Source organism: Macrobrachium rosenbergii, chromosome 9, assembly GCF_040412425.1.
Source record: "Macrobrachium rosenbergii isolate ZJJX-2024 chromosome 9, ASM4041242v1, whole genome shotgun sequence".
NCBI lineage: Eukaryota > Metazoa > Arthropoda > Malacostraca > Decapoda > Palaemonidae > Macrobrachium > Macrobrachium rosenbergii.
The window spans coordinates 18,620,842-18,648,552 of NC_089749.1; the positions used below are offsets into that span (position 1 = coordinate 18,620,842).

General features: G+C 36.1%; 1 protein-coding gene across 1 annotated transcript; it reads left to right on the forward strand.

Moving 5' to 3' along the window:
* The first annotated feature begins 12,449 nt into the window (after positions 1-12,449).
* LOC136842073 (uncharacterized) lies at positions 12,450-14,703 on the forward strand. Its single transcript, XM_067109456.1, has 2 exons — positions 12,450-12,514; positions 13,084-14,703. Exons 1-2 carry the CDS (start codon positions 12,503-12,505, stop codon positions 14,542-14,544), a joined length of 1,473 nt encoding a protein of 490 aa, XP_066965557.1. The 5' UTR covers positions 12,450-12,502; the 3' UTR covers positions 14,545-14,703.
* The last annotated feature ends 13,008 nt before the right edge of the window (positions 14,704-27,711 follow it).

The following is a 27,711-nucleotide window of genomic DNA, read 5'->3' on the forward strand; positions in this document are numbered from 1 at the left end:
TGCTGCAAATCGGTAAAAACCACACTAGACCTATTTCGGCCACTATAAGGAGAGAGAGAGAGAGAGAGAGAGAGAGAGAGAGAGAGAGAGAGAGAGAGAGAGAGAGGTCATTCTATTTATTCCTTCGTTTATAACAAAATGCTAGAAATAAGTAAAATCTAGATTAGACCTACTTGACCATTATAAGGGGAGATCATTTCTATTTATTCCTTCGTTTATAACAAAATGCTAGAAATAAGTAAAAGCTAAATTAGACCTACTTCGACCATTATAAGGAGAGAGAGAGAGGGAGAGAGAGAGAGAGAGAGAGACAGCAACCAAATACAATAAAAACAAGCTCAGCCACTGTAAAATAAAATACCAACAGATGGACTAGCAGACATAGAGAGTAACGGTGCTCAAGAAGATAACGGACTCGATTTAGCAAACAAATTCCGCAGGATAAAAGCAAATCCTATTCTAAAGCAAAATCTCTTTATTCCCTCCATTCCATGCAGCACAGATCCCAACAGGAAGAAGGTAATTTGGGCTACTGGGTCCCGCCTACCTACCTGCTACCTACCCGTGCGCAGTTACTTTAAATGGAGGGCGAGAAAGACCGTTAAATAAACATTATCCTTTCTCTGGCAACTTAAACCACACCTTTTGCTATGAAAATGACGACACTGACCGTGAGTGACCTTGGGGAATGTTTTGCGGCCTTTCATTTTTATCTGTTACGTTTTGTGAGGTCTTGGATGAATGAGCATCAACGCGTGAAGTGGGGATGTATGTATGTATATGTATACACACATATATATGTGTATGTATATATATATATATAAATATAAATATATATACATATTTATATATATATATATATATATATATATATATATATACATATACATATATACAGTATATATATAAATATATACAGTATATATATAAATATACATATATATACATATATATATATACATATATACAGTATATATATAATATATATATATATATATATATATGTATATATGAACTGTATATATATATATATATATATATATATATATATATATATATATATATATATATAGAGAGAGAGAGAGAGAGAGAGAGAGAGAGAGAGAGAGAGAGAGAGAGAGAGAGGTGTGTATATATGTACTTAGGCCTATACTTCCGTATGTATTGGGGAAGGAGGTGTAGAGGTGTAGTTGCGATTGAATATACAAATCATCATTATAATGGCAATCTGTGTTAGCTAAACTCTCACTTTTTTACCGATTTACTTACATTTATTTATTTATTTATCTATTCAAAAGCTCACACACGAACCACACACACGGAGGATTCCCACGCACTCTCGTTTTCTTTTACCAAACCATTTGCATTGCGGAGACCGTACTAATGGGAACCGTTTGTAGACGAAGGAGGGTAAATCAACCCCTGGCTCCCGTGCCTAACCCCACCACCCCCCCCAAAGAAAAATACTACTCCGTAGCTCTCAGTGACTCATGCGAAAACAAATGGACCCGTCTCTGGGAGACCTCCGTCAGTCACGAATACCTACAGCAAAGTATTTCTTTTCTTTCCGCTCTCGCTTCCCTCCCCGTCCCTTGCCCTGTTCTGTCCCGACCACAGAACGACACGTGTCAGGCTGTTTTAGTTTTTCCTGGTTAGTTTTCTGGTGGGAGTTTTGATACACACATATATACAGTATAAGATATATATATATATATATATATATATATATATATATATATATATATATATATATATATATATATATATATATATATATATATATATCCTAAGCACTCAGGTTTTCTTTCAGGCGCTGTCAGACGTATCATAAACCTGCAACAATTAATCCCTAATAACATCAATTTTTTTTATCAGAATTTACGTGAATATTAATCATCTTCTTTGTTTTAACGTGCTTTTTCCCATTTTTATATGGGGGTAAGCACGATGCCTTCTGATTTATGATAATTATTGATATAATTGTTAATTACCTCGATCAAATCAACACTGAAAACTTATATCGGTAATTTCTGTAAGAAGAGATCCGCTTTCTGTAGTAACCGCAGCCCAGAGTCCCTTCCCCTTCCCCCCTCCCCTTCCCCTTCCCACTCCCGCTACTACTTTTTTATTCGTTCAAATGCGAATTTCCTCATTAATTCGTTCGTTTCCTCTTCGTTTTAGTTTTCTGTAAAAGAAAACTATTGTGCCGGCTTTGCCTGTCCGTCCGCACTTTTTTCTGTCTGCCCTCACATCTTAAAAACTACTGAGGCTAGAGGGCTGCAAATTGGTATATTCATCATCCACCCTCCAATCATCAAACATAGCAAATTGAAGCCCTCTAGCCTCAGTGGTTTTTATTTTATTTAAGGTTAAAGTTAGCCATAATCGTGCTTCTGGCAAGGATATAGGACAGGCCATCACCGGGCCGGGGTTAAAGTTTCATGGGTCGTGGCTCATACAGCACTATACCGAGACCACCGAAAGATAGATCTGTTTTCGGTGGCCTTGATTATATGCTGTAGCGGCTTTACAGAAAACTCGATTGCGCTGAAGAAACTTCAGCGTATTTTTTACTTGTTTACCCTCGGAATTCGTTATAGCGAATGCTTCATGACGTTACCATGACGTATTTCGTTATAAATCGGTTTAAATGAGGGCTGGGATTAATTATCGGGTAGTTTGGCAACACCACTACTACCGTGCACAAAAACACTTTGAACCTCGTGCAACAACCTCCACCAATCTCTCTCTCTCTCTCGCTCTCTCTCTCTCTCTCTCTCTCTCTCTCTCTCTCTCTCTCTCTCTCTATCAAAGGATCACTCACAATTTGGATAGGAATTTATCTAGGAGGTTTTTAACTATTGCAAGTAAATTCATACTTGCACTCATTTTCTCTCTCTCTCTCTCTCTCTCATTTATAAATTCCCTTTACGAATGGGTTAAACATTAAGTCATATAGAAAGTATCATACTAGAAAGTATATATATATATATATATATATATATATATATATATATATATATATATATATAAAGACGACAGTCGAAAGGCCTCACAGCATTCCACTGTTTCTCTGTCCATCGTGGATTTTGTCTTAATTTATATATTCATCGTTCCATATTTTATCAGATTCAGTTATATATATATATATATATATATATATATATATATATATATATATATATATATATATATATATATGCATGTATATATATATGTATGTATGTATATATATGTATGTATATTCATATTTGCATATATATATATATATATATATATATATATATATATATATATATATATATATATGTGTGTGTGTGTGTGTGTGTCTGTACGTGTGTCTGTGTTACACATCATCACAGGTTGAAATGACTGTAATCAAATATAAATATATATATATATATATATATATATATATATATATATATATATATATATATATATATATATATATATATATATCCAAACAGCGGTATCCAAACAATGTGTGTCTGTACAGCCAGATATACATCAATGGGAGGCGGACATAAAGACTTGCTAAAAGGGTCAATTTATCCCCAAACACGTTTCGTAATGGCTTCATTACATTTTCGAGGGCTGTACAAAATAAATAACATTAATTACAAAAGGCTATAAATTTAAATTTAAAAATTAAGCACAATGGATTACAAATTATAAAAAGAATTAAAATAAATTTTTAAAAATTTTAATTGTCCTTTTTAATTGTCCCTTCTATTTTTTATTTTTTTTTTATTTTTTAAAATTTGTTAATTTTTTTTAATTTGTAATCCATTGTGCTTAATTTTTTAAATTTAAATTTATAGCCTTTTTGTAATATATGTTATTTATTTTGTACAGCCCTCGAAAATGTAATGAAGCCATTACGAAACGTAGGGAATAAATTGACCCTTTTAACAAGTCTTTATGTCCGCCTCCCCAATTGATGTATATACAATATGTATATATATATATATATATATATATATATATATATATATATATATATATATATATATATGTATATATATATATATATATATATATATATATATATATATATATATATATATATATATATATATATATATATATATACATATATATATATATATATATATATATATATATATATGTGTGTGTGTGTGTGTGTGCGCGCCTGTGTGTGTTTGTGGATTAATCCACTCATATACAAACATATAATTGAACTGAAGTGTTTTCATATATTATATCTTTAAATCTTGACGTTCATTTCGTAATATGGTCTGGGGTTTTAATGCGCACACGCAAAAATCCTTGAGTGAGTTAATTGGCTGGAACGTGATCCTTCGTACGTCGTAGGATTGTCCTTTTTAATATTATGTCTCCTGCGACACTTTTCCCACTGGGGTTTGAACAAAAGTCATTAACCTCTTTTGCTTTGTTATCTCAGGGGGATTAGAATAACCTTCTATTTGCTGTACTCTTTCCTATGTTAGTTGAACCCTCGTTTGTCTTTTATCCTTTTGGAAACTTTAAAAGCCAGTTGGAGAACGTAAACATTGGATTAGTGTTTGGTAAGTAGGCAACTGTGTGCTTGACTATAAATATGGCTTCGTTACAAAATAAACACAACGTCCTTGACTGTAATTAAAAGTTCAAACAGGTAATTATGTGTTCTTGAACTGTAGGGGGTAAGGGAGAAAACTTAAAACGTTTGCTGTGACAACGTTCCTGTTTACAATGGTTTTTTTGTTTAGTTTAAAATCGCTTTTACTTTCAGTAAAGCCGGTTTTTTTTTTTCTTTTGTCAGACGATATGGATCTGGTTCTCTTACAACTAAGCAATACAAACAACGTTGGGTCTGGTCATTAACTGGATGGGTGAGCTGTACTGGGCAATGGTAAACGCCGTCTATGCATAAGCTTTATAAACACTCTGGGGCAATAATTCTATAATTCCAAGCTCCGGCAGTCTCTCTCTCTCTCTCTCTCTCTCTCTCTCTCCATATATATACATATATATGCATATATATATATATATATATATATATATATATATATATATATATATATATATATATATACATACATATATATACATATATATAATATATATATATATATATATATATATATATATATATATATATATATAATCATGAAGCTACAAATGTCGTTTAATATCCAATTCACGCTACTTCGGGAATATCCCCGACGGGAAATTGTCACCGAAGGAGAATTTTTAAGTGATAAATGGATCGGTACCGCCGGGTCTCGATCCCTCGACACAGTACCTTCCAACGACGCAGCGTAAATCGGATATTAAACATTTGTAGCTTCATGATTGTATATAAATCACGGTGTGATAAAATTTTATATATATATATATATATATATATATATATATATATATATATATATATATATATATATATATATATATATATATATAAATATGTATGTGTGTGTGCTTTTCATTTCATATCATTAACTTTTTTTTTTTCATCCTTTCCCATTTAATGAACTTGGCTTTCTCCCCATTTGCCTTTATTCTTAATGTATTTTATTATATTTATCTTAAACCATTTTCCACTAACACTTCGTGCACTTGCGTCGCTCATAAGGATTTTCTTCAAGAAATTTGAGCACCACTTTCTGAATCAGCAATTATCCTTTTCAGTTATTATTCTTTTCCATGACTCAGCTTGTATGCCAAGACGTGTGGTTATAAAATTACCTAAAATTATGGTGCACAGTAGCTGTTCATTATAATTTATTTTCCTTATATGGCCATCTTTCTCTCATAGCAAAACAAGAAGGCATAAATTTTGGCTTTGTGCGGGGGAATGTAGAGGAGGTGGAGGCAAGGGAGGGGGAGGGGGAGGGGAGGCAGGGGACGGGGATGAGGGACGGGGAGGGGATAACGTTATTATGAGATAATTATACTAGCTTTACCGCGAACAAATTCAAATTGAAAATGGGAGTGCATAGACCGTAGATTTCCGAACCGGTGGACGATGCTAGTGTTTATAATATTAAAATTTATCCTAGTTATTAACTTTTTTTTAACTAAATCAACAAAATGTTTCAGTAACCGCACGGAAATATTAAAAGGTATTTAGAGCATCGAAATAAAGTATATCTTTTGCTAAAGCTTTTACTTCTCGGTATCTTAATATATTACATGCATGAATCCTAGTGCAGAGAAATTCTACATAATTAGCTGTTTCGTATACCTACATAGAGAGCAAACCAGTAGCACGTCAAACCACCGCCACTTTTTTCCCTGCCCCCCTACGAAAAACCAAGCCTTCACCATTATCTTACAAGTACTCTTGCGTGGATAGTAACTCAATACGTACATAGATAGCTCACCAGTAGCACGTCAAACCTTCGCCACTTCTCCATTCCCATTGAAAACTAAGCCTTCACCGTTACCTTACAAGCACTCTTGAATGGAAAGTAACTCTATACGTACATAGAAAACTCACCAGTAGCACGTCAAACCACCGCAACCCTTCTCCCCCCCCCACGAGAAATTTAGCCTTCACCGTTACCTTACAAGCACTCTCGCATGGAAAGTAACTCTATACCTACATAGAAAGCTCACCAGTAGCACGTCAAACCGCCGCCACTTTTCCTCCCCACCTGCACTGAAAAATTGCTTTCACAGTTACCTTACAAGTACTCTTGCATGGAAAACAGCTCAAAATGGAAGCGATCAACCATCCCCCTCAAACTGTGGTGGGTTATATCAGAACCAAGGAAAACGACAGGTGAAATACGATCGAGAAATCTGTAATACAATTTATCACCTGCATTACGATAATACTAACGCATCATCATCGTACCATGAAGACAGAACGACTGTCGCCGTGTGTTTCCGTCTATGCCTGTCAATTTTCAGTCGGTATGATGAACGAAAAGGTGAGAATAATTCCACCTGTCCCAGAAGCTGTCAGCCACACCCTGGGGAATACGTACACAAACACACACACACACACACTTACGTAGACGAACAGACAGACAGAGAGACCGAAAGAGAGACAGGGACAGAGATAAACGGCGGTAATGACAATGAACGGTTCTCCGTTACGCATGACTGTATAATGAATTTCTATCCTGTTACGGCCTTGGTGCGCTTATGCTTATCTTGTGCTCTATTATTAGATAAAAAAAAAAAGAGAGCGATTTATTAGAACAAAACCTTTTATTATGGAAAAAACTGCGACGTTTTGGAGTTTTTTCACCTGGTAGCCTTGAGGTTTTTAATGTTAGTTTTTTTTTTTTTTAAGATTATTTTATTTTCCATTGGGTGCGATAGTGATACAGAAATAAGACTGTGAGAGCGAGTGATCTCGGAGGTAAATTGTTTATATGTTTGCGCATGCATGTTTACAGTAATGCAATGCGTAGTGTATTACGGTTCTTGCTTATTTAGATTCTTGCGTATGATTTAACGTAAGCAATCGAAAGCTTGTAAGCACACACACACACACGCACACACACACACACACACACACACACATATATATATATATATATATATATATATATATATATATATATATATATATATATATATATATATATATATATATCACGTTTATCAACTACAGTATAATTCCTTCGTTTACATATTTACATATATTATTCTAGGCACAAACAGAATGCTGGTACTTCCATATAAATCACGGCATATATATATATATATATATATATATATATATATATATATATATATATATATATATATATATATATATATGTGTGTGTGTGTATATATATATATATTTACATATATGTGTGTATGCATATTTATATATTTGTAATCTATATATTTATATATAAAATTATAATGTGCTATATATGTTCCAGTATACAAAATGCATTGGATGTAACCAAACTTGGAATACGTATGACTTAATGTCTGGAAAAGAATACTGTTTGTTTGGGAAAAGAATACTGTTCAAGACATCACTAGCAACTAAAGGGCACCAAAGGGGATTGGGAAGGGCAATTTCAGCCCATAGACCTAGTAGCTAAATAAACTCTATGGGTTTATCATACCTCATTTCAGCTACTATGCCTTAAGAAAAGAATACTGTGTGGGTAAGACATCACTGGTACAAAGGGGGTGGGGTGGGAAGGGGGTGGTATGTAAAATTAACCAAAAACGACAGATATTAGTGTCTGATCCATAGTTTTTGAGGTCGCTGAGATGAATAGTGACACTCCCTGTGCCCTGTAAGTCCAAGTTCAGCCACGATAGGAAGTCGGGGTAAGAAGGGGTGAAATATAAAATGTCAAAAATGTCAGGCAATGTAATCAGGGGCAAGGTGTACATTTTTGGAACATCATACTATCGTTGTAAACTCGATTTACTTATCGTTAAAAGATTTTTGGAAAGGGAAAGGGTGGAACAGTTTTTATCCCACGGATACCCTTGTTCCGAATTTCCAGTGAATTTCAGACTCGCGTTCTCGATCACGATCAGCAAAGGCAAGGGACAGTCTGTTATACTGTTGAGATCGAGATCATGTTTTCCCACAGACAGCTTTATGTTGCTTGTTAAGGATGAGTTCACCCAAGAATTTATTTATTCTGCTTCTGATGGTGAAACTAAAAATGTTGTTTACAGTTAAGTTTTGTGTTAAAGTAGTATTATAATGAGTTTGTGAAAGATTTCACTTTATAATTTGTATACTGTATTTATATTTTTAAAAACCTATAAATAGAAATTCTTTTGATATTACACTATAGATAAGATTTGATTCCTTTTTCCTGTCAGATAGAAGGTTGGGATAAATAAATATCCGGGTGTGTCCTACATTTTGGTGTGTTCTATGCTTGGAGTTTCTGCAATGTCAGCTAGTATATACACTTTATATTTTATATATATATATATATATATATATATATATATATATATATATATATATATATATATATATATATATATATATATATATATATATATATATATATATATATATATATATGTATGTATATATATATATATATATTAAATATATCATATCATATATATATATATATATTACAATATAAGCAGTATAAGCAGACCCTGCTAAAACCCACCATGTCAGTCAACTTTAGAGTCAATTTGTTCCTGATAGCTACTGACTATTGTTGGTAGTATCCAATAGAAAGACAGTCAAGGTGCTATTAAACTCTGTCCTGAAATACTAGTTGACAATCGTATATATATATGTATATATATATATATATATATATATATATATATATATATATATATATATATATATATATATATATATATATATATATATATATATCTGTATGTTTGTAGTGTCTGTGTTTGTGCCTTGCGCGCGCGCGCGGTTGCGTATGTGCGTTTGCAGCCCACACAAGTTGACTAGATTTGGATGAGAGCCTGATCGATAGAAAGACGAAATCATTAATTATGAATTATAAAAAAAAAATTCTCTTACCAGCGTATATTTCAATAAGAAAATGCACACAAGCTATTTTATCATTTTAGTTAAGATAGAGTTTTTGGCACTAAAAATGAAAGTCAGTAATAATAATAATAATAATAATAATAATAATAATAATAATAATAATAACGTTCATCGCTATAATGACTGGTAACGTGGAATTACAAAGGCAAAGGTGGGGAATCTTTCGCAAAAGCATGCATCGGTAAACGCTCCTTCACCGAGGAGATTCCCTCAGGAATCTTCTTCAGGAAGTACGGATCAGAATAAAAGATTTATTACCCGAGGGAACTCTCCCGCAGAGACTTGCCAAGATCTTTATGTTCCCAGGTAATCTTGATCGCCCACGGGGATGAGTTTGCATGCTGGGGCAATCTCGGATGAAAATACCTTCAGAGATCTTGGCTCCGAGCGGCGTAGATCTCTTCGGAATCAAGGGGGATTCTTCTTGATAGTCAGAATTTGCTGGGTGTGAAGTCATGAGGCCAAGTGGAGGATGAGGATAAGGGAGTAAGATACAAGAAAAGAGATGGAAGAAGGTAACTGAAGGATGGATAAGATTGCGAGAAATATATTTGGCGTGAGGTTGAAGGGTTATTCACTGATGAAATTCGGTGTTGATAACTTAAGCTGTTGATACATGTATCTCTACATTCTACACATATATGTACGTAAAATGTACAATGTGCAGTTTCACTGATTTTGAGATAGTTTTCAGTTTTCTGAAGAGAAAGTATTGCGTCGGCTTTATCTGTCCGTCCGCATTTTTTCTGTCCGCCCTCAAATCTTAATTACTACTGAGGCTAGAGGGCTGCAAATTGGTATGTTGATCATCCACCCTCCAGTCATCAATCATACCAAATTGGAGCCATCCAGCCTCAGTACATTTTTATTTTATTTAAGGTTAAAGTTAGCCATGATCATGCTTACGGCAACAATGTTGGAAAGGCTACCACCAGGCCGTGGTTAAAGTTTCATGGGCCGCGGCTCATACAGCATTATACCGAGACCACCTAAAGATAGATCTGTTTTCGGTGGCCTTGATTATACGCTGTAGCGGCTGTACAGAAAACTCGATTGCACCGAAGAAACTTCGCGACATTATTTTTTACTTGTTTATTCTTAATTTTAAAAGTTTACCAAACTGGCTTTATATTTATCACATCCGAACTCTGGATAATGTTATGAATAATTTATATTTTCGCAAATGCACGCAATTATCTATTTTTCGTGTAATTCTTAAGCAAATTACTACATTCTCTAAGGGATTCATCTCGTATTACTGAATACCTTTCTGACTGAAGTACTTCCTGTGACGCAAATCATTTTGGATGCGTGACAGTCTGCCGCAATGATGTGGAATTTGTAGCGGCTTTAGGAAACATTGTAATAACTAACTACTACGAACATCTGAGCACGTCAAGTTCCACATTGAATGAGATTAAATGGATTTATAAAAACAATTAATTCGACAAATAATTCCATTACTTGTTAAATCAAGAAAAGAAAATAAAAAAAAATACTGCTGCAAATAAAGTACTGTTTGAAGACTTATTTGCCCAAAATAAATAATATTTTACGTAGGATTACTGCTAATATCCTATAACATTGCAGGATCATCTGCATAATCCTGATGACTTTAGAGTATTAAAGCCTCAGAAACTCTTAAATGAAATTAAACTTGGACGACAGGTTCTCCATTTCATTATTAATAAGACCTTTAAAGTATTTATTTTTTAATGTATGTGCATCTCTTTTCCTGTTAGAAAATACATGTATATGTGTGTTAGCATTGCACTTTGCACGCACACACACACACACACACACATATACACATATATATATATATATATATATATATATATATATATATATATATATATATATATATATATATATATATATATACTATATATAAAATATATACATATATATATATATATATATATATATATATATATATATATCTGACTACCTCTTATACCTCTTCACATGAGCACTGCAGAAAACAATGTCATCCGCTGGGAGCAAAAATTCATATTTAAGAACCGCGACAAAGGAATTATTTTTTAAACACGGGACTGGATCTTACTGTCGTCTCCTAAAGATTCAGTCTACTGACTGTGGTATTCCTAAAAATAAAAATCTAAACTCACTATTAACGATCGGATCTGAATGATGGTAAAAAACAGACCTTGAAAAATATTTGGTGAAAATAATAAATAAAAAGAAACAATGAGCGAGTTGTGTCACTTTCTGAAGAAAAATAGTCCTGGTAAAAAGCTCATTTGATTCAAGACTCAGAAACCGGATCACAAACTGGATAGAGAGAGAGAGAGAGAGAGAGAGAGAGAGAGAGAGAGAGAGCAAAATGAGAGATATTCTGAAAAGAGAGATTCAAAAGAGCTTGAAAATGAAAATATTCTGGAGAAAAGTCAAATTCTATCTGTTTCAGAAGAAAGTCTTCTGGTAAAGTCTAGGAATTCAAAAGACAGTCAGAAGAGAGAGAGAGAGAGAGAGAGAGAGAGAGAGAGAGAGAGAGAGAGAGAGAGAAAAATTCTATCTATTTCTTAAGAAAATTTTCTGGTAAAAGTCTAAGGAATTCAAAAGACAGTCAAAAGGAGAGAGAGAGAGAAAGAGAGAAGAGAGAGAGAGAGAGAGAGAGAGAGGGAGAGAGAGATAGAGAGAAGAAGCAAATTTATGTTTCTTAATGAAAATATTCTGTAAAAGTCAGTGATTCAAAAGACAGAGTCATGAAGCGGAGAGAGAGAGAGAGAGAGAGAGAGAGAGAGAGAGAGAGATCGAGGGAGAGACAGAGATGTGAGGAGATGACAGGCGTAATAGATGGAACTAAACTAAAATTTCAAGGTCCCTGTTTATTTTGGACTCGTTGAATCATGGTCAATGGCATCATTTCTTGAAATTTGGGCGTGGCCGAGGGGTGATTTTCGCATTATCCCCTTGTATATATAAGGGTAAGTCCCGAAACAGACAGCATTGCCGTGACAGATACCACTCAGCAAAGATCTGTCAGTGGACAGAGCCATGAAGTCATTGGTAAGTCAAATTTACACTTATAGATTTTATCAGTATATCTATCAATCTTTCAGTCTATCTATGCGTGCATGTGTGTATGTATATATGTATGTATATATATATATATATATATATATATATATATATATATATATATATATATATATATATATATATATTACACACATATATATATATACACACACACACACATATATATGTGTGTGTGTGTTTGCGTGTGTGTGTGTGTATGTTTTCCGAAAGAGGTAGCACTAAATGAAAGATAATTAGTTCGTACATAAGTTAGTGTTCATGGAAATTGTTTTAAGTCTTGATACAGTTAGCCAAAGAACAATCTGATTTCACATGAATTTTCTTATATATCTGATGTATGTTAAGTATTTATGTCTTTGAATATATATGATATTCAATGGAAGCTATTCGACAAAAGCCAATACCATTTTCGACTGATGGACAGGAACTTCATAATCACTAAAATAGTGAAAGAGTTTATCCATCGATAAAAAAAATAAGTTTCTTATCTATCTGTGGTCGATCTATCATGATTAATTGCTCAATTTTCTCTTTAGTTCGCCCTCCTATTGGTAGCCTTCGTGGCTGACGCTGCTCCAGGGATTGGTCATGGTCTTGGAGGACTCGGCGGACTTGGCTACGGAGGACTTGGAGGACTCGGTGGACTTGGCTATGGAGGTCTTGGAGGGCTCGGTGGACTTGGCTACAGAGGCCATGGGCTTGGTCTGGGCTTAGGCCTAAACGGTGGATTCGGTGGAGGATATGGCGGCTACGGTGGTCTCTTGAGCGCTGGTAACTATGCCAATGGATACAGTCATTCCACTGGATACAGTCACGGAAACCACATTGGAAAGCAGTTTGGAGGATTAGGTGGACTGTCACATGGTCATCTTAACAAGCACATTGGTAAAAGAAGTGCTGATCCTGAGCCTGGGTTAGCCCTTGGAGGACTTGGAGGACTTGGCCACGGAGGAATTGGCTATGGAGGGCTCGGAGGACTTGGAGGACTTGGCCATGGAGGCCTTGGTTATGGAGGGCTTGGAGGACTTGGAGGACTTGGCCATGGAGGTCTTGGCTATGGAGGCCTTGGACTTGGTGGTCTGGGCTTAGGCCTAAATGGTGGATTCGGAGGTGGATATGGTGGCTATGGGGGCCTCCTGGGTGCTGGTAACTATGCCAATGGATACAGCCACTCCAGTGGATACAGTCATGGAAACCACATTGGAAGCAAATTAGGAGGACTAGGTGGTCTGTCACATGGTCATCTTAACAAACACATTGGTAAACGAAGTGCTGATCCTGAGCCTGGATTAGCCCTTGGAGGACTTGGAGGACTTGGCCATGGAGGACTTGGAGGACTTGGCCATGGAGGCCTTGGCTATGGAGGACTTGGAGGACTTGGAGGCCTTGGCTATGGAGGACTTGGAGGACTTGGCCATGGAGGCCTTGGCTATGGAGGCCTTGGACTTGGTGGTCTGGGCTTAGGCCTAAACGGTGGCTTCGGCGGTGGATACGGTGGTTATGGTGGCCTCTTGGGTGCTGGAAACTATGCCCATGGATATAGCCACTCCACTGGATACAGTCACGGAAACCATATTGGAAAGAAGTTAGGAGGATTAGGTGGTCTGTCACATGGTCATCTTAACAAACACATTGGTAAAAGAAGTGCTGATCCTGAGCCTGGATTAGCCCTTGGAGGACTTGGAGGACTTGGCCATGGAGGCCTTGGCTATGGAGGACTTGGAGGACTTGGCCATGGAGGGCTTGGCTATGGAGGACTTGGAGGACTTGGCCATGGAGGCCTTGGTTATGGAGGCCTTGGACTTGGTGGTCTAGGCTTAGGCCTAAACGGTGGCTTCGGCGGTGGATACGGTGGCTATGGTGGCCTCTTGGGTGCTGGAAACTATGCCAATGGATACAGCCACTCCAGTGGATACAGTCACGGAAACCATATTGGAAAGAAGTTAGGAGGATTAGGTGGACTATCACATGGCCACGGCCACCTATTGGGAAAGTAAAGATCCGCCCCTAAACCTGTATCAGAATAAACCGCAGCTATGATTTACTGGACCAACTGGAAAAACAGGAACATGAACCCAGACTTACTATTCTGGAAGCTGATATTTTTTATTGTACAGTAGATGCATTGATAAAATAAATTTATTATCCTCTGTAAATGAATTTTCTTTCTCTTGTTAAGTCCTTCCTCTATAAATAAGTAAGTTATTTTTGGACAGGATATGTATTTTTGGGAATTTATCTATTATTATTGTTTCACTAGATGAAACCTATTCACATGGAACAAGCACACTAAAGGGGCTATTGACTTGGAATTCAAGCTTCCAAAGAATGTTGCTTTCAACCTCCCACTGCAGACCCCACACTGCAACAGCAACTGATCATGATACAGTGCCAATGATTTTTCATCGCCCTAGGGCAGACGCGAACCCGCGACATCTGAGTGGCATGCCACGACACTAACCCCTATACCAGCGGACCATACTAGGTAACTTAAGTCGTAGGTACATCGGGAAAAAACCTTGATAAATATTGATTATGCATAGCAGGAGGTGTATCGAACTAATAACGCCAGATCTAGGAATCAGCGAACAGAGACTGCATTTGACAGATGAAGGGAAATTGCTTTGGTGACACTTAGTGTCACAGATTGTGGTTGCAGTAGAACAGGTATTAATGGCTTAATGGAAGACGGTGATTCTGGTTCAATCGAGAGTCGAAATGCTTGTTATGGAATTTTGGAAGAAAAGGGGAATAATGTTTTGAATTAACTGACAAACATGTATAATGTACATTGTAGAAGGTAGTTTGTTGAGAGTTTATCAGTTTTTCTGTTATAATGGGAAGAGTTTCGTTAGCATAAACACTTGGACGACACTATTTTTATATCAAAGTGAAGCTCAGACGTGTGTTTATGTGTGTGTGTGTATAATAGAGTAATTTCAAGAGCCCCGATTAAAAACTGCTAGCAATTACTTCAATATCACCAGGAAGTGCCTAAGGGAACGGAGAACGTAGAAAACTACTAAAGTAGCGGCGTGAAATATTACAAATGTAGTAGGAAGTAGCAGAAACAAAATAAAAATTTCAGAAATTATTACTAGAGTTTTTTATAATGCACTTACGTAGATCGTCAGCACAGTAGAGAAAGGCATGTTTTTCGGTGCTATGGACATTACCAATAATACCTACAATTCACTCTTTTGTTATACTTGGAAAATTTTCAGCTGTGTCCAGGACTGACTAAAACTGCCTGGCTAAATTGTAGAGGACGCTTGTTGATACGAATGCTAATCAAATTTGCCCTTGTCTGTCCTAAGCCAGTGACAGTCAACACCACCGAACGCGGAAGAAAACTTTGAAGGTTTCATTTGGCAAGCAAAAAATAGTTGAATGACTTATACGGGACGATGTATCTGGCGACAACGCTACTCAAGCACTCGTTTTGCTGTTGAGCGATTCATTTTTAGTTTTTTGTAAAAGAAAAGTATTGAGATGGCACTTTTTCTGTCCGCCCTTAGTCTTAAAAACTACTGAGGCTAGAAGGCTGCAAATTGGTATGTTGATCATCCACCCTCCAATCGTCAAACATACCAAATTGCAGCCCTCTAGCTTCTGTGGTTTTTATTTTATTTAAGGTTAAATTTATCCATGGTCGTGCGTCTGGCACTGCCATAGGCGCCAACAACACAGGCCACCACCGGGTTGTGGCTGAAAGTTTCATAGACTGCGGCTGAGAGTTTCATGGGCCGTGGATAATAGTTTCATAGCTAATAGTTTCATACAGCATTATGCGCTGTACAAGGTCTCGATTGCGCCGAAGAAACTTCGGCGCATTATTTACTTGTTCTGATAGTGACCGGGCTTTGATGAAATGAACTCAGAGCACTGAATAGTGCTTGGAAAAAGAAACAATTACTCATTGTTTCCCGTAAGGCGAAAGCAATGCTCTGCTTACTCTCAAGATCACAAAAGAGTCCGGGGCTGCTCAAGGGTCAGTGAATGACAGGTGATTACGGCAATGACATTGCAATAACCGCCCTTGTTGAAAATGAGTTCCAGATTTTATTCTTCTTGGGTAACAAAGCCGACACTCATCGTTATAAATAATAAATTTCTATACATCCCGTCAAATCACTCTATCAAGATTATTCACGGGGCGCGCGCTTATGCACACACTCTCACTCACACACACACACACACACAAACACATTTCTTATATCGTAATAAGGACATAAACGATGATCCTTACAGTTTTATGTGTGGCCCAAGTGGTGAGGAAACTCAAGGAAAGGTGTTACCAAAAGTCTTTGGGACACACGAAATAGCTGCACATAAAATTGAGTCAATTAGTGAGAGTATCAAGAAGCTGCAGAGAGTGGTGAAAAGTTCGAATGTTTAAATAAGACATGAAGACTGAATTAACTTAAACAGTCAGCAGGCTATTACTGTCAATGCAAACAAAGGAACTGAAGTGCAGAAAAATGCTACGGATGTCATCAGCGTTGAAGTCTTTGTTTCATATTAGTGTCAGAAGTGAACAATGCAGATTTTAGGACTGGAAAGAAATACTTCACGTAGTAGGTGAAGCAGGAAAGGAATTAGGAGCTTTTCGAAAGGTTTAAAAGAGAAGTCTGTTTAGCCCAGCCAGCTGTACGGAAGTGAAGTGTAGTTTTTGAATGGGAATAATAATGCTACTCTAATACTATTTTCTCCTTGCATTTCAATATATTTTTTTTATATTTGTGAATTTATTAGTTTCTTTATTAATTTATTTTTTCAATAAGTGAGTGCGATCTCTTCATTCTGAATTTCCCTTTATCTCCTGTTACTTCTTCCTAATGAATACCATATTCTTTGGAAGCTTGCTCCATATGAATAGGTTTCATCTTCTGAATAATAATAATAATAATAATAATAATAATAATAATAATAATAATAATAATAATAATAATAACAAGAAATAGATTTTGACGACAGGAATCATCTACGTCAAATATGTGTAAAAAGCAAAACAGGACATTTGGGAGGTACCGTCAGGTGTTCAAGACACTTGGGTACCAATCCATTTGTAACCTACAATTCCCGTTCGGTGATATCCCGTAGTAGCGTGAATTGGATATTAAGAATGCTTGATAGATGTAATTTAGCTAAATGTTTGTGATAAGATTCGCATATATATATATATATATATATATATACATATATATATAATATATATAATATATATATATATATATATATATATATATATATTTATATTGTATAATATGTCAAACTCAAATCAAAAAAAGCTGAAATTATAAAGTATCCTGCAATATAGTTGTATAATAAAAGAACTGCATATGTTCAAAATCCTGACCAGGAAGATACTCCAATATATATATATATATATATATATATATATATATATATATATAATTTTCAATCATATATATATATATAATTTTTCAATCAATATTACTTATTCATACTTTCTGAATTCGTAATAATGATTGAAAAAATATATATATATATATATATAAACTTTTTCAATCATTATTACGTGTATGTGTGTGTGTGTGTGTACAGGCCAGCAAGGATTTGCAGAACACTGGCTAAACCAAAGGTTTTCCCAAATTCAAACTCACTACCTGAGCTTCGGGTGTGACCGAGTGAATTCGGGGAAAAGGACGATCTTGCATTTGTGTCTTCTACATAAACACAGGCTTTCAGTCAGAATAACATAGCATTAACAGCAATCATCTATCTGCTGAGATCTACGAATTTAGAACGATGAAATCTTTGGCAAGAAAAAAAAATCTGAGTTGTTATTAGACTGCAATGACATATTTATATATGTATGTACTGTAAACTATATATATATATATATATATATATATATATATATATATATATATAAATATATATATATATATATATATATATATATATATATATATATATATATAACTAGAAGTAGAATGGGTAAAGAAAATCTCAGTTTCAATATAAATCGAAGGGAAGGAGGACGAGCCAAAGCATCTTCTAATTTAATTTTTTTTATTTTCGTGCAGTTGTAATTTTAAAACGACGTTTCAAACAATACTTCGTTCATTTCAAGTCATTAATATAGCATACCTCATGGCAGTGACACCTTATGGCTGAATATTTATATGTATGTATATATATATATGTATATATATATATATATATATATATATATATATATATATATATATATATATATATATATATTTATATATATATATTATATATATATATATGTATATACTGTATATATATGTATATAAAGGTATATTTATACATGACTATCACTTACCCACTAAAAATCAATGAAACTTTTTATGTATATACACTTTTCTTGCATATTAGAATTCCTTGTGTTATTTAAATGTTTACAGAGCTTTAATCCTATTAAACATTTTCATCCGGATTAAACGCAAATTAAAACAGTATGTATTATGACAAATGATGAGGAAATCTGAAATAATTCTTTTCATTCTTGCTTCAATATATTTTGAGACCCTCATTCAGCGTTTCTCCCTCGATGTCATTATGAAGTGCATTTTCCCTTCAGGTCGTTATCTGTTAGGCAGCTGATGCTGCTCTGGAATTGACTATTATGGGAGGTGGAGCCCTGGAATACTTGGACTTCTTGGAGGATTCAATACAGGATAGGTGGTGGATACGGTGGCTACGGTGGTCTCCTGAGCGCTGGTAACTATGCCAATGGATACAGCCATTCCAATGGATACCAACACGGAAACTATATTGGAAACCAGTATGGAGGACTTGGTGGGCTATCCCATGGTCATACCCACTTGCTCGGCAAATGAAGTGCCGAGCCTGAACCTGGATTAGCCCTCGGGGGACTTAGAGGACTTGGCTACGGAGGCCTTGGACTTGGTGGTCTTAGCTTAGGTCTAAACAGTGGATACAGTGGAGGATATGGTGGCTACGGTGGTCTCCTGAGTGCTGGTAAGTATGCAGATGGATACAACCAGTCCACTGGATACAATTATGGAAACCACATTAGTAAACAATATGGAGGACTAGGAGGGCTATCCCATGGCCATACCCATTTGCTTGGAAAGTGAAGCGCTAACCTTTAACCTTGAATGGAGCAAAACATTATTGTATTATTCGTTTCATTCCAGTTCTATGGAACACTTATGACAATACTAACACAATATCATTTACGGGTGTAAAAGAACCTTGAATCTAAATGCGACAGATAATTGCAGAACTATTTTCATTGTACAATAGCATTCAAAAAAGAAATTTGCATATGGATTCTGTCTTTTAATAATTTCCTTTGGGACTAATTATAACTTACTGAGTAAAAATTTTTATTTAATTATTTTTATTCAAGTTATTATTTATTATTTATTCTCATTTTTATTTATTTTCTTTTAGTTATTTTTGTTTTTTTAAATTTATAGCGTATATATATATATATATATATATATATAGAGAGAGAGAGAGAGAGAGAGAGAGAGAGAGAGAGAGAGAGAGAGAGCACCTGTTTAAATTTTGTCTACTTCTTGTATCAGAAAGCCTGTGATCGCCCGACGAACTCGTCAGATCCAGACATCAAACGTAACGTTGATGCACGAAGATATATTTCCTCCTTCTCTCTGTAACATGAAAATCACTAATCGCCCGAGGCACTTCCGGTATGCTGCGCCGAGCGCGCAGAAAAGTGAGACATTGAATGTTGGAATGTTGGAAACTCCCCTCCATGTAATACAGATCAAAAGCAACACGTAGTCGTGAATGTTCGTAATGAAAGAATGTTGGGTGTTTGACACTTAGTTGAATAAGGGGAGAAGGTTGTTTGTATTGTACAATACTGGGAAAAGCAGATTTATTACTTGTATTGCATCATAGTGGTTAGCCCTTGCTCTGTCAAGAAACCTTGGGGAAGTATGACAGAATTCAGTTTTATTATTAAAGTGGGGTTTAACAACTAAAAAGGAAATGTATCATTATGTGTAGATGATTTAATGAAAAACTGAGGTCTGAATGAAAATTCCTTGGAAAATTCTAATTTTTTCTTTGCCTGGGTTTGGCAAAGATGAAGGGTGATTATTCTGACCAAATTTAAAAGGTGGTGGGTGGTAAAGTAGGAGGAAATATAGTTGATAGGTTTTGGGTTCTATGAATGGCTAACCATTAATTGAGTCTTTCGGGAAATTCTGAAACGTGCTCGCTTTCAAAGGAATGTTATTCATGAATATACTCTGGGAAGAGAAAACTGGAATGAAACGTGTTTGCTAGATTGACGTAATCTTATAAAGAGTGTTGTTAGAACTGAAAGTTAATGGATGTGATACAAAAAAGATAGGAGATGGGAAGTATATCTGGCCAGTACCTAATTGCAACGAATTATGAAAACAGAGGTTAAATGTATTTGGAACAGAGGATTCAAAATGTGGCAAATGAACGTAATTACGAACAGTACGTTTTAATAAGATGTAAGTGAGACTAGGAAAAATTTCAAAGAAAGTAGACTGAGATTAAATATACAGAAGCAGAAGAACCGGATGCGGACTCTAGATTCGAGTCAATGGGATGACAGAGTGGTTGCAAGTACACACTCTGTGAGGATTAGTAAAAAAGAAATCCCCTGAGACATAAGAATACAAAGGATTCGCGAGGGAAAAGGAGATTATTTCAGAAGTACGTTGCTTGAAAAAGAAAGTCTTATATACTTGTGCGCAACAGTGAGAGTGAAGAAGTTGAGGAAGAAGTGAAAGAGAAAAAGTGTGAACTGACTAAATTATCTGGGGGTGAATGTGAGCAAGTACTATAAAAAGAAAAATCAGTATTGCTGGGTAGAAACAGATGTAAAGAAAACTATTTTTAAGTCAATTTCCTCAACCAAAGGAAAGATGGACATGGAGATACGTTACCTAAAGTATCATCTTCAGACTTTTGAGGAAGTATTTCCAAAACTTCTCGAATGCATAGGATAACAGGGACAAACAAGAATCATGGGAGGGTAAAAGGAATTAGCATAAATCTGAAAATGCTTTTGTAGCTGCTTGTTCAAAATGGGCAAGTACTAGTAGCTGATGGAGTTACATGCGTTATTAAGAGGTATGGTGTTCAGAGTTTAATTAAATAGATGGTCAGGTTGTGTAAAGTATGTTTTGATCATGATGAAATTCCAAGGGAATGAGTGAAAGACGAGTGAAAGGAATAGGTCCAGCTTGAAGGGGTGGAAAAGTAGACTTTATTTAAGAGTATAAGTCTTCACTGAGCTTTAACAGCTTCCTAAATAGATGGGCTAAGAACCACCTGTATAGAAGTATGTTTTGATCATTACAGATGAATTTCCACCAGAAATGAGTGAAATTGACCGACCGGAGAATGAACGCGGCCTAGAGAGTGCTAGTCGAGTACATATCGACCCATCCAATGCAGAACTGACTATTAGAATTACGGTTATGAAAAATCTGGAAAATAATACGTGTTGTGTGGTATTATCGCATGGAATTTGGCACAAAAATTCTTGAGGAGGCTGAGTGGGAGAATATTGTGAAAGTGTAAGGTCGACGTAATGGAAGAGGTACTGAAAGGGTCCTTCATTCAAGATAAGCATGAATAATGAAAAGTGAACGAATGCAAGTGAGAAATCTGTGTATGTGTATGAAGCTGCTAATGATATGGAAATCCTAAGCACTGAAAATTATCGTCGATTCATCAGTTAAAGAATCAATATACAATTATCTCCTTTTTAAATTCTCGAGAAACCGCCACAAACCTTTTACATCTGGTCCCCTTTGGTGAGGTGGCTCTAGAGAACGCTACCTTGCCGATTTCCTTGTGTTTTGGGATAAGTCTGCTTTCCTTGTGCCCTTCTCCACCCTTTCTATGGGACACTACAATCGAGTGGCTACCGGGTACCTAATTCATTATGTAGATCAGCAGAAGCCAAATCTGGTCTAATGGATTATGACGAGAATCATTCTGCTTCGACCAGGAGATCGAACCATTGTCAACTCATCAGTGAGGGGAGTGTCATAGCAATTAGCCTGATAGAGACAGACAGACAGATAGATAGATAGAGAGATAGATAGATAACTGAGAGAGAGAGAGAGAGAGAGAGAGAGAGAGAGAGAGAGAGAGAGAGAGAGAGAGAGAGGGGAACTAACGAGACTCATAAGATGACGTACTCATTCAAGGGTAAGCTGGACTCTGGAGTGATTCATGGTCAATGGCATCATTAATTTACTTGACCTTCTGGTGTGGTCTAGGGCTTATGTAAGGGAAAAGGACAACTCCTGCGGTGTCCTTTCGAATATATAAAGGCCGTTCTGGAACCTGACTGGCATAACGCAGGCAGCCTTCGTCCATCAGAGATCCACTGGTTAGAAGATAAACATGAGGTCTTTGGTAGGGAGGAAGAATTGTTTGAGGCCATATTTTCACACATACACATTCGTTTATATGTATATACATAAATATGCATATTTGTTTCGTTCTTATATTAATATTAGTTGTCTTAATTTGTATTTAAAGTGAATTAAGATTTATTTTTGTTGTAAATCCTTGAATATATACGAAATTCTTGTGCCAACTCTTGTTTCACACAGACAAGTCAATCTGGAATGTTTCTCTTCTTTTAATTATAAAAATGGTAAATCTGACATTACAAGAAGCTTTCAGGTAACGACTAAAAGTGTCTCAATAAAACTCTCTCTCCTCTCTCTCTCTCTCTCTCTCTCTCTCTCTCTCTCTCTCTCTCTCTCTCTCTCTCGTTCTTTAATAAGATAAGTTTAATATTTTCTTCAGTTGTATGTCCTGTTGGTAGCCTTGGTGGCTGACGCTGCTCCTGAGTATTGGCTATGGAGGCCTTGGAGAGACTCAGTGGATCAGCCACGGAGGCCTTGACTGGCGGTCTTGGCAGGCTAAACGGAGGATATGGTGGTGGATACGGTGGCTACGGAGGTCTCCTGAGTGCTGGAAACTATGCCAATGGTTACAACCATTCTGATGGTTACAATCACGGAAACCACATCCTCAAAGGTTTTGGAGGGGATCCTGCAGTGGGTTGCAACATAATAACATTACACACACTCGGGAAGCATGATCCAGAGCCAGGATGCTTGGAGGACTTGGATGGGTAGCAGGAGGCCTTGGAGGACTTGGCTGAGTCTTGGACTTGACGGAGGCCTGAGCCACAAATGGTGGATTCAATGGATACGGTGGCTGGTGGTCTCTTGGGCGCTGGGAACTATGCCAATGGATACAGCCACTCAATGGGTACAGTCATGGAAACCATTGGTAACCAGTACGAGGACTAGTGGTCTTATCCCATGGCCATACACATTTGCTGGAAAGTGAAGCACTAACCCTTGACCTATGTATGAATAATCCTCATACTGACTCTTTGAAAGAACTAATCGATGGATCAAAAAGTTCAAATTAATACAGGTATAAAAGAAACTTGAGTGCATGTTTAACTGACGTTTGCTGAGAAAGCGTCTCTTATTGCAGCATTTATAAAAATATATTTTTATCTTTTGTAAAATTTGAAGTATTTCTCCCTAATTCCTTTGGCAGAAGCGTCTGTTCATATAAGAATAGAATGCTAAATTTTCAGGTTAAAATAAATGATGATGACTTTACAGATAAGATATGATTATATGCCGAATATAGGCGTTATTCTCTTCTGCTTTTATATTATTCTTTTCCCTCATGATAAAAGAGAATCACTTGGAGACTCATATCTACCTGACAGGTGTCGGTGTATGGAAGGGCGGGGTCTCAAGTGCAGGTCGAATATGTATACAACATAATACTTTTCCATACATATACTCCAGCTTCCTTTAAATTTAAGCATTTTAGAAATGTCCTTGCAATTCAATGGCCGCAGTCACGGAGCCACACTGAAAACCAGTATGGAGGATTGGGTGGTCTATCCCATGGTCATACCCACCTGCTCGGAGCTGAAGTGCTGATCCTGGAGCATAAGATTAGCACTCGGAGGACTTAGGAGCTTGCTGGGGCCTTGACCTTTGGCGATTGACGATTTCGTATAATTCATCATGAAAACATTTTTATTCCAAATTTCGCCGAACCTCTGTTTCCCAATTGCTGCTTTTTCCAGTTTTCCACTAGCCTTATCAAGTCTTTGTATGGTGAATATGCCGAAATCATCAATCACAATATTCTTGCTATTGATTTAAATAATACTGAGAAACCTTCTGCACTGGATCTCTGTTTATACCGGAAAGTAAGCCGCTGATGACCGTCGGTGTAACAAAAACATTTACTTGCCCCAGATATGACTTGGCGACTTATGGCTATTGCACGCGGATGAAGGTGATAATAGATTCTCATCAGCAGGTGTTAACCAGTGATTCTCAACCTTTTTTATCCTATATTCCCGAGACTCTTCAGGATATTACTGCCAACTCGTATGATGAAATTTTGAAATGGTGAACCCGAAAAAGGTTAGATAAAACAAAATGGAGGGCAGTGGGGTGAGGCAATTTAGTTAACAAGCTGCACACACCAAATTGGTAAAAGCCCAACTGGTTAATCTAAATATATGAAAATAAATTATATTCTCCCGAACCCTTTGTGACCCCTGGGAACCCAAAACTCAAACTGCTGGTGTTAACTATTAACACGGTTTAACATATCGAACTTGAATTCTCTAACATATAGAGAACATACATATAAATGTAAACACAAATAAAATATGATAATTCTGAGATATTGGTTAGAACCTGAAGGACCAAATTTGACAATTCTTGAATCATTATTTATTAAACAGACTATTACCCAATTAAATACCCGGTCCACTGACACGCCTCTATATACCTGTGTAGGTGTGCCTTCCTCCTGTATTTTAATGTAAATTTATTCATATTAATCTTTTTATAACTATCTGTCTTTTTCAATTTCATTTTTTTTTTTAGCCTTGAAAATGAGACATTTGTGGTTCCAGAAACGTCGGCGATCGTAATAAATATATCTAATTTAGACATGTCTGTCCTTCCCCTTGATGTGTATATGTATATATATATATATATATATATATATATATATGTGTGTGTGTGTGTGTGTATGTAAATAGATAAATAGACTTTCAAAAGTCAGAACAGCATCTAATTAAATTTTGTGAACCTCTTGGATTTAAAAGCCTGAAATAGCGGAAGACCCTCGTCAGATGCAAACATCAAATATCCAGTTGATGCAGCGGGATATAATTCTTCCCTCTCTCTGTCATGTGAAGATCATTAAACGCCTGAGGCACTTCCGGTATGCTGCGCCGAGCTCTGGGAAAAACAGGGCAATGAATTTTGGAATGTTGAGCACTCCTTTATGTAATGCAGATCACAAGCAGTGTGCGGAGGTGAATTTTCCTTATAAGAGAGAGGTAGGTGCTTGACACTTGACTAAATAAACGGGAAAGACTGTTTGCGTTTTACAGTACAGGGAAAAGCAGTAATTAATGCTTTTGTTACATCATAGCGGTTACATCTTGCCTGCTTCTAGAGAACCATGGACAAGGATGACAGAATTCAGTTGTAGGTAGGAAACGGATGTATCGAGAGAAAAAGGGAATATAACATTACGTTTAAATGATATATTAAAAATTGAGAACTTCATTCAAATTACTTGAAAAATATGAATCTTTTCCTTCATGGCACTGGTAAAGAAGAACAGCAATTGTTCTAAGCCATTTATAAGGTGATAGACAGTAAAGGAAGAGAAAGTATAGGTGACAGGTTTTGGCTTCCGTGAGTGAATAAAAAATGTCTATTAAAAGCTTCTGAAACGTGCTACCTTGTTATAAAATCGTCGTTGCAGAGAAGATTGTCCATTTAATATACTTTGGGAAGCGAAAACACGAAACGAAATATGTAAGTTTCAATAAAGTAATCACAAAGAATAGTTAAAAAAGAAAATTAATGGAAGTGAACTTAAGAAGATAGGAGATGTGAGATATATTTGACCATTACCTGATTGAAATGTATCTGATAGAAGTTAGCTCTAATTAGAGCAGAGGGTTCAAAACGTGACAGATGAACATAAAAATGAACAAGTTTTGAAAAGAAGTTCAAGGAAATATCGACTGGGATTAATTATGCAGAAGCAAAAGAACCGACCGGGCAATTCAAGAGTCTCCAGGATAGGGTCAGTGGGACGACTGAGTGCTTGCAAGCACGAACTTTGGGAGGAGAAACTAAAAGAAATCCACAGGCAGCTAGACTACAAAGTATTTGCGAGGGAAGAGGACGTTTAAAAGGATAAGGACAAGAAAAAATTATATCTATATTTGTGCACAATAATATTAGTAAAGAAGTTAAGGAGGAAATGAAAGAGAAAAATGTGTGAACTGATTAAGTATTTGGGGTGAATGTGAATAAGAATTATAAAATATAAAAGTAAGTATTACTTGAGAGTAATGATTACAGAAAAAAATAATATTAAGGCAATTTCTTCAACCAACATAGCTATGAGATATTCTGCCAGTGATATACGAGTAATATTGTGACTATTAATCAAAGCTTACTGAGTGTATTGGATAACAAGGGAAAACGGAAATCGTGCAAAGGTAATAGGAATCAGCATAATTCTGAGAATGATTTTGCAACTAATTCCTGAGGATGCAAGGAGGGCAAATAGAAGATAAAAAAATGGACAAAAACCAGGAACTGGTGGAGTTGCAAGTGAGACAATGAGGTATGCTGTTTGAGAGTTTAATTCAACGGAATCCCAGGCTGTGTAAGGTAAGTTTGCATCATGGTGACTTTCCAAAGGAATGAGTGAGAGGAATAATCACTGCTCGAGGGGATGGAGGTAAATTAGAATAATTGAGCATAAAGCTAATAGCTGGAATATAGTACGTTTTTAGTGGTATTATCACATGGAATTTGGTGAAAACAAATCGTTTTAGGACGACGTATTAGCAGTGATATTGAAAAGGCCGGGTCGGTAATCAAAGACGCGTATGGGTTATCACGAGACAGCAATGAATGGTCCTGTGAGTAGGGGGCAACCTCACTGCCAGTTGGCTATCTGCATAGGTGTCTAGTAAGGCGAGTGTCATAGCCATCAGACTACGAGAGAGAGAGAGAGAGAGAGAGAGAGAGAGAGAGAGAGGACTAACGAGACTCATAAGATGACGTACTCATTCAAGG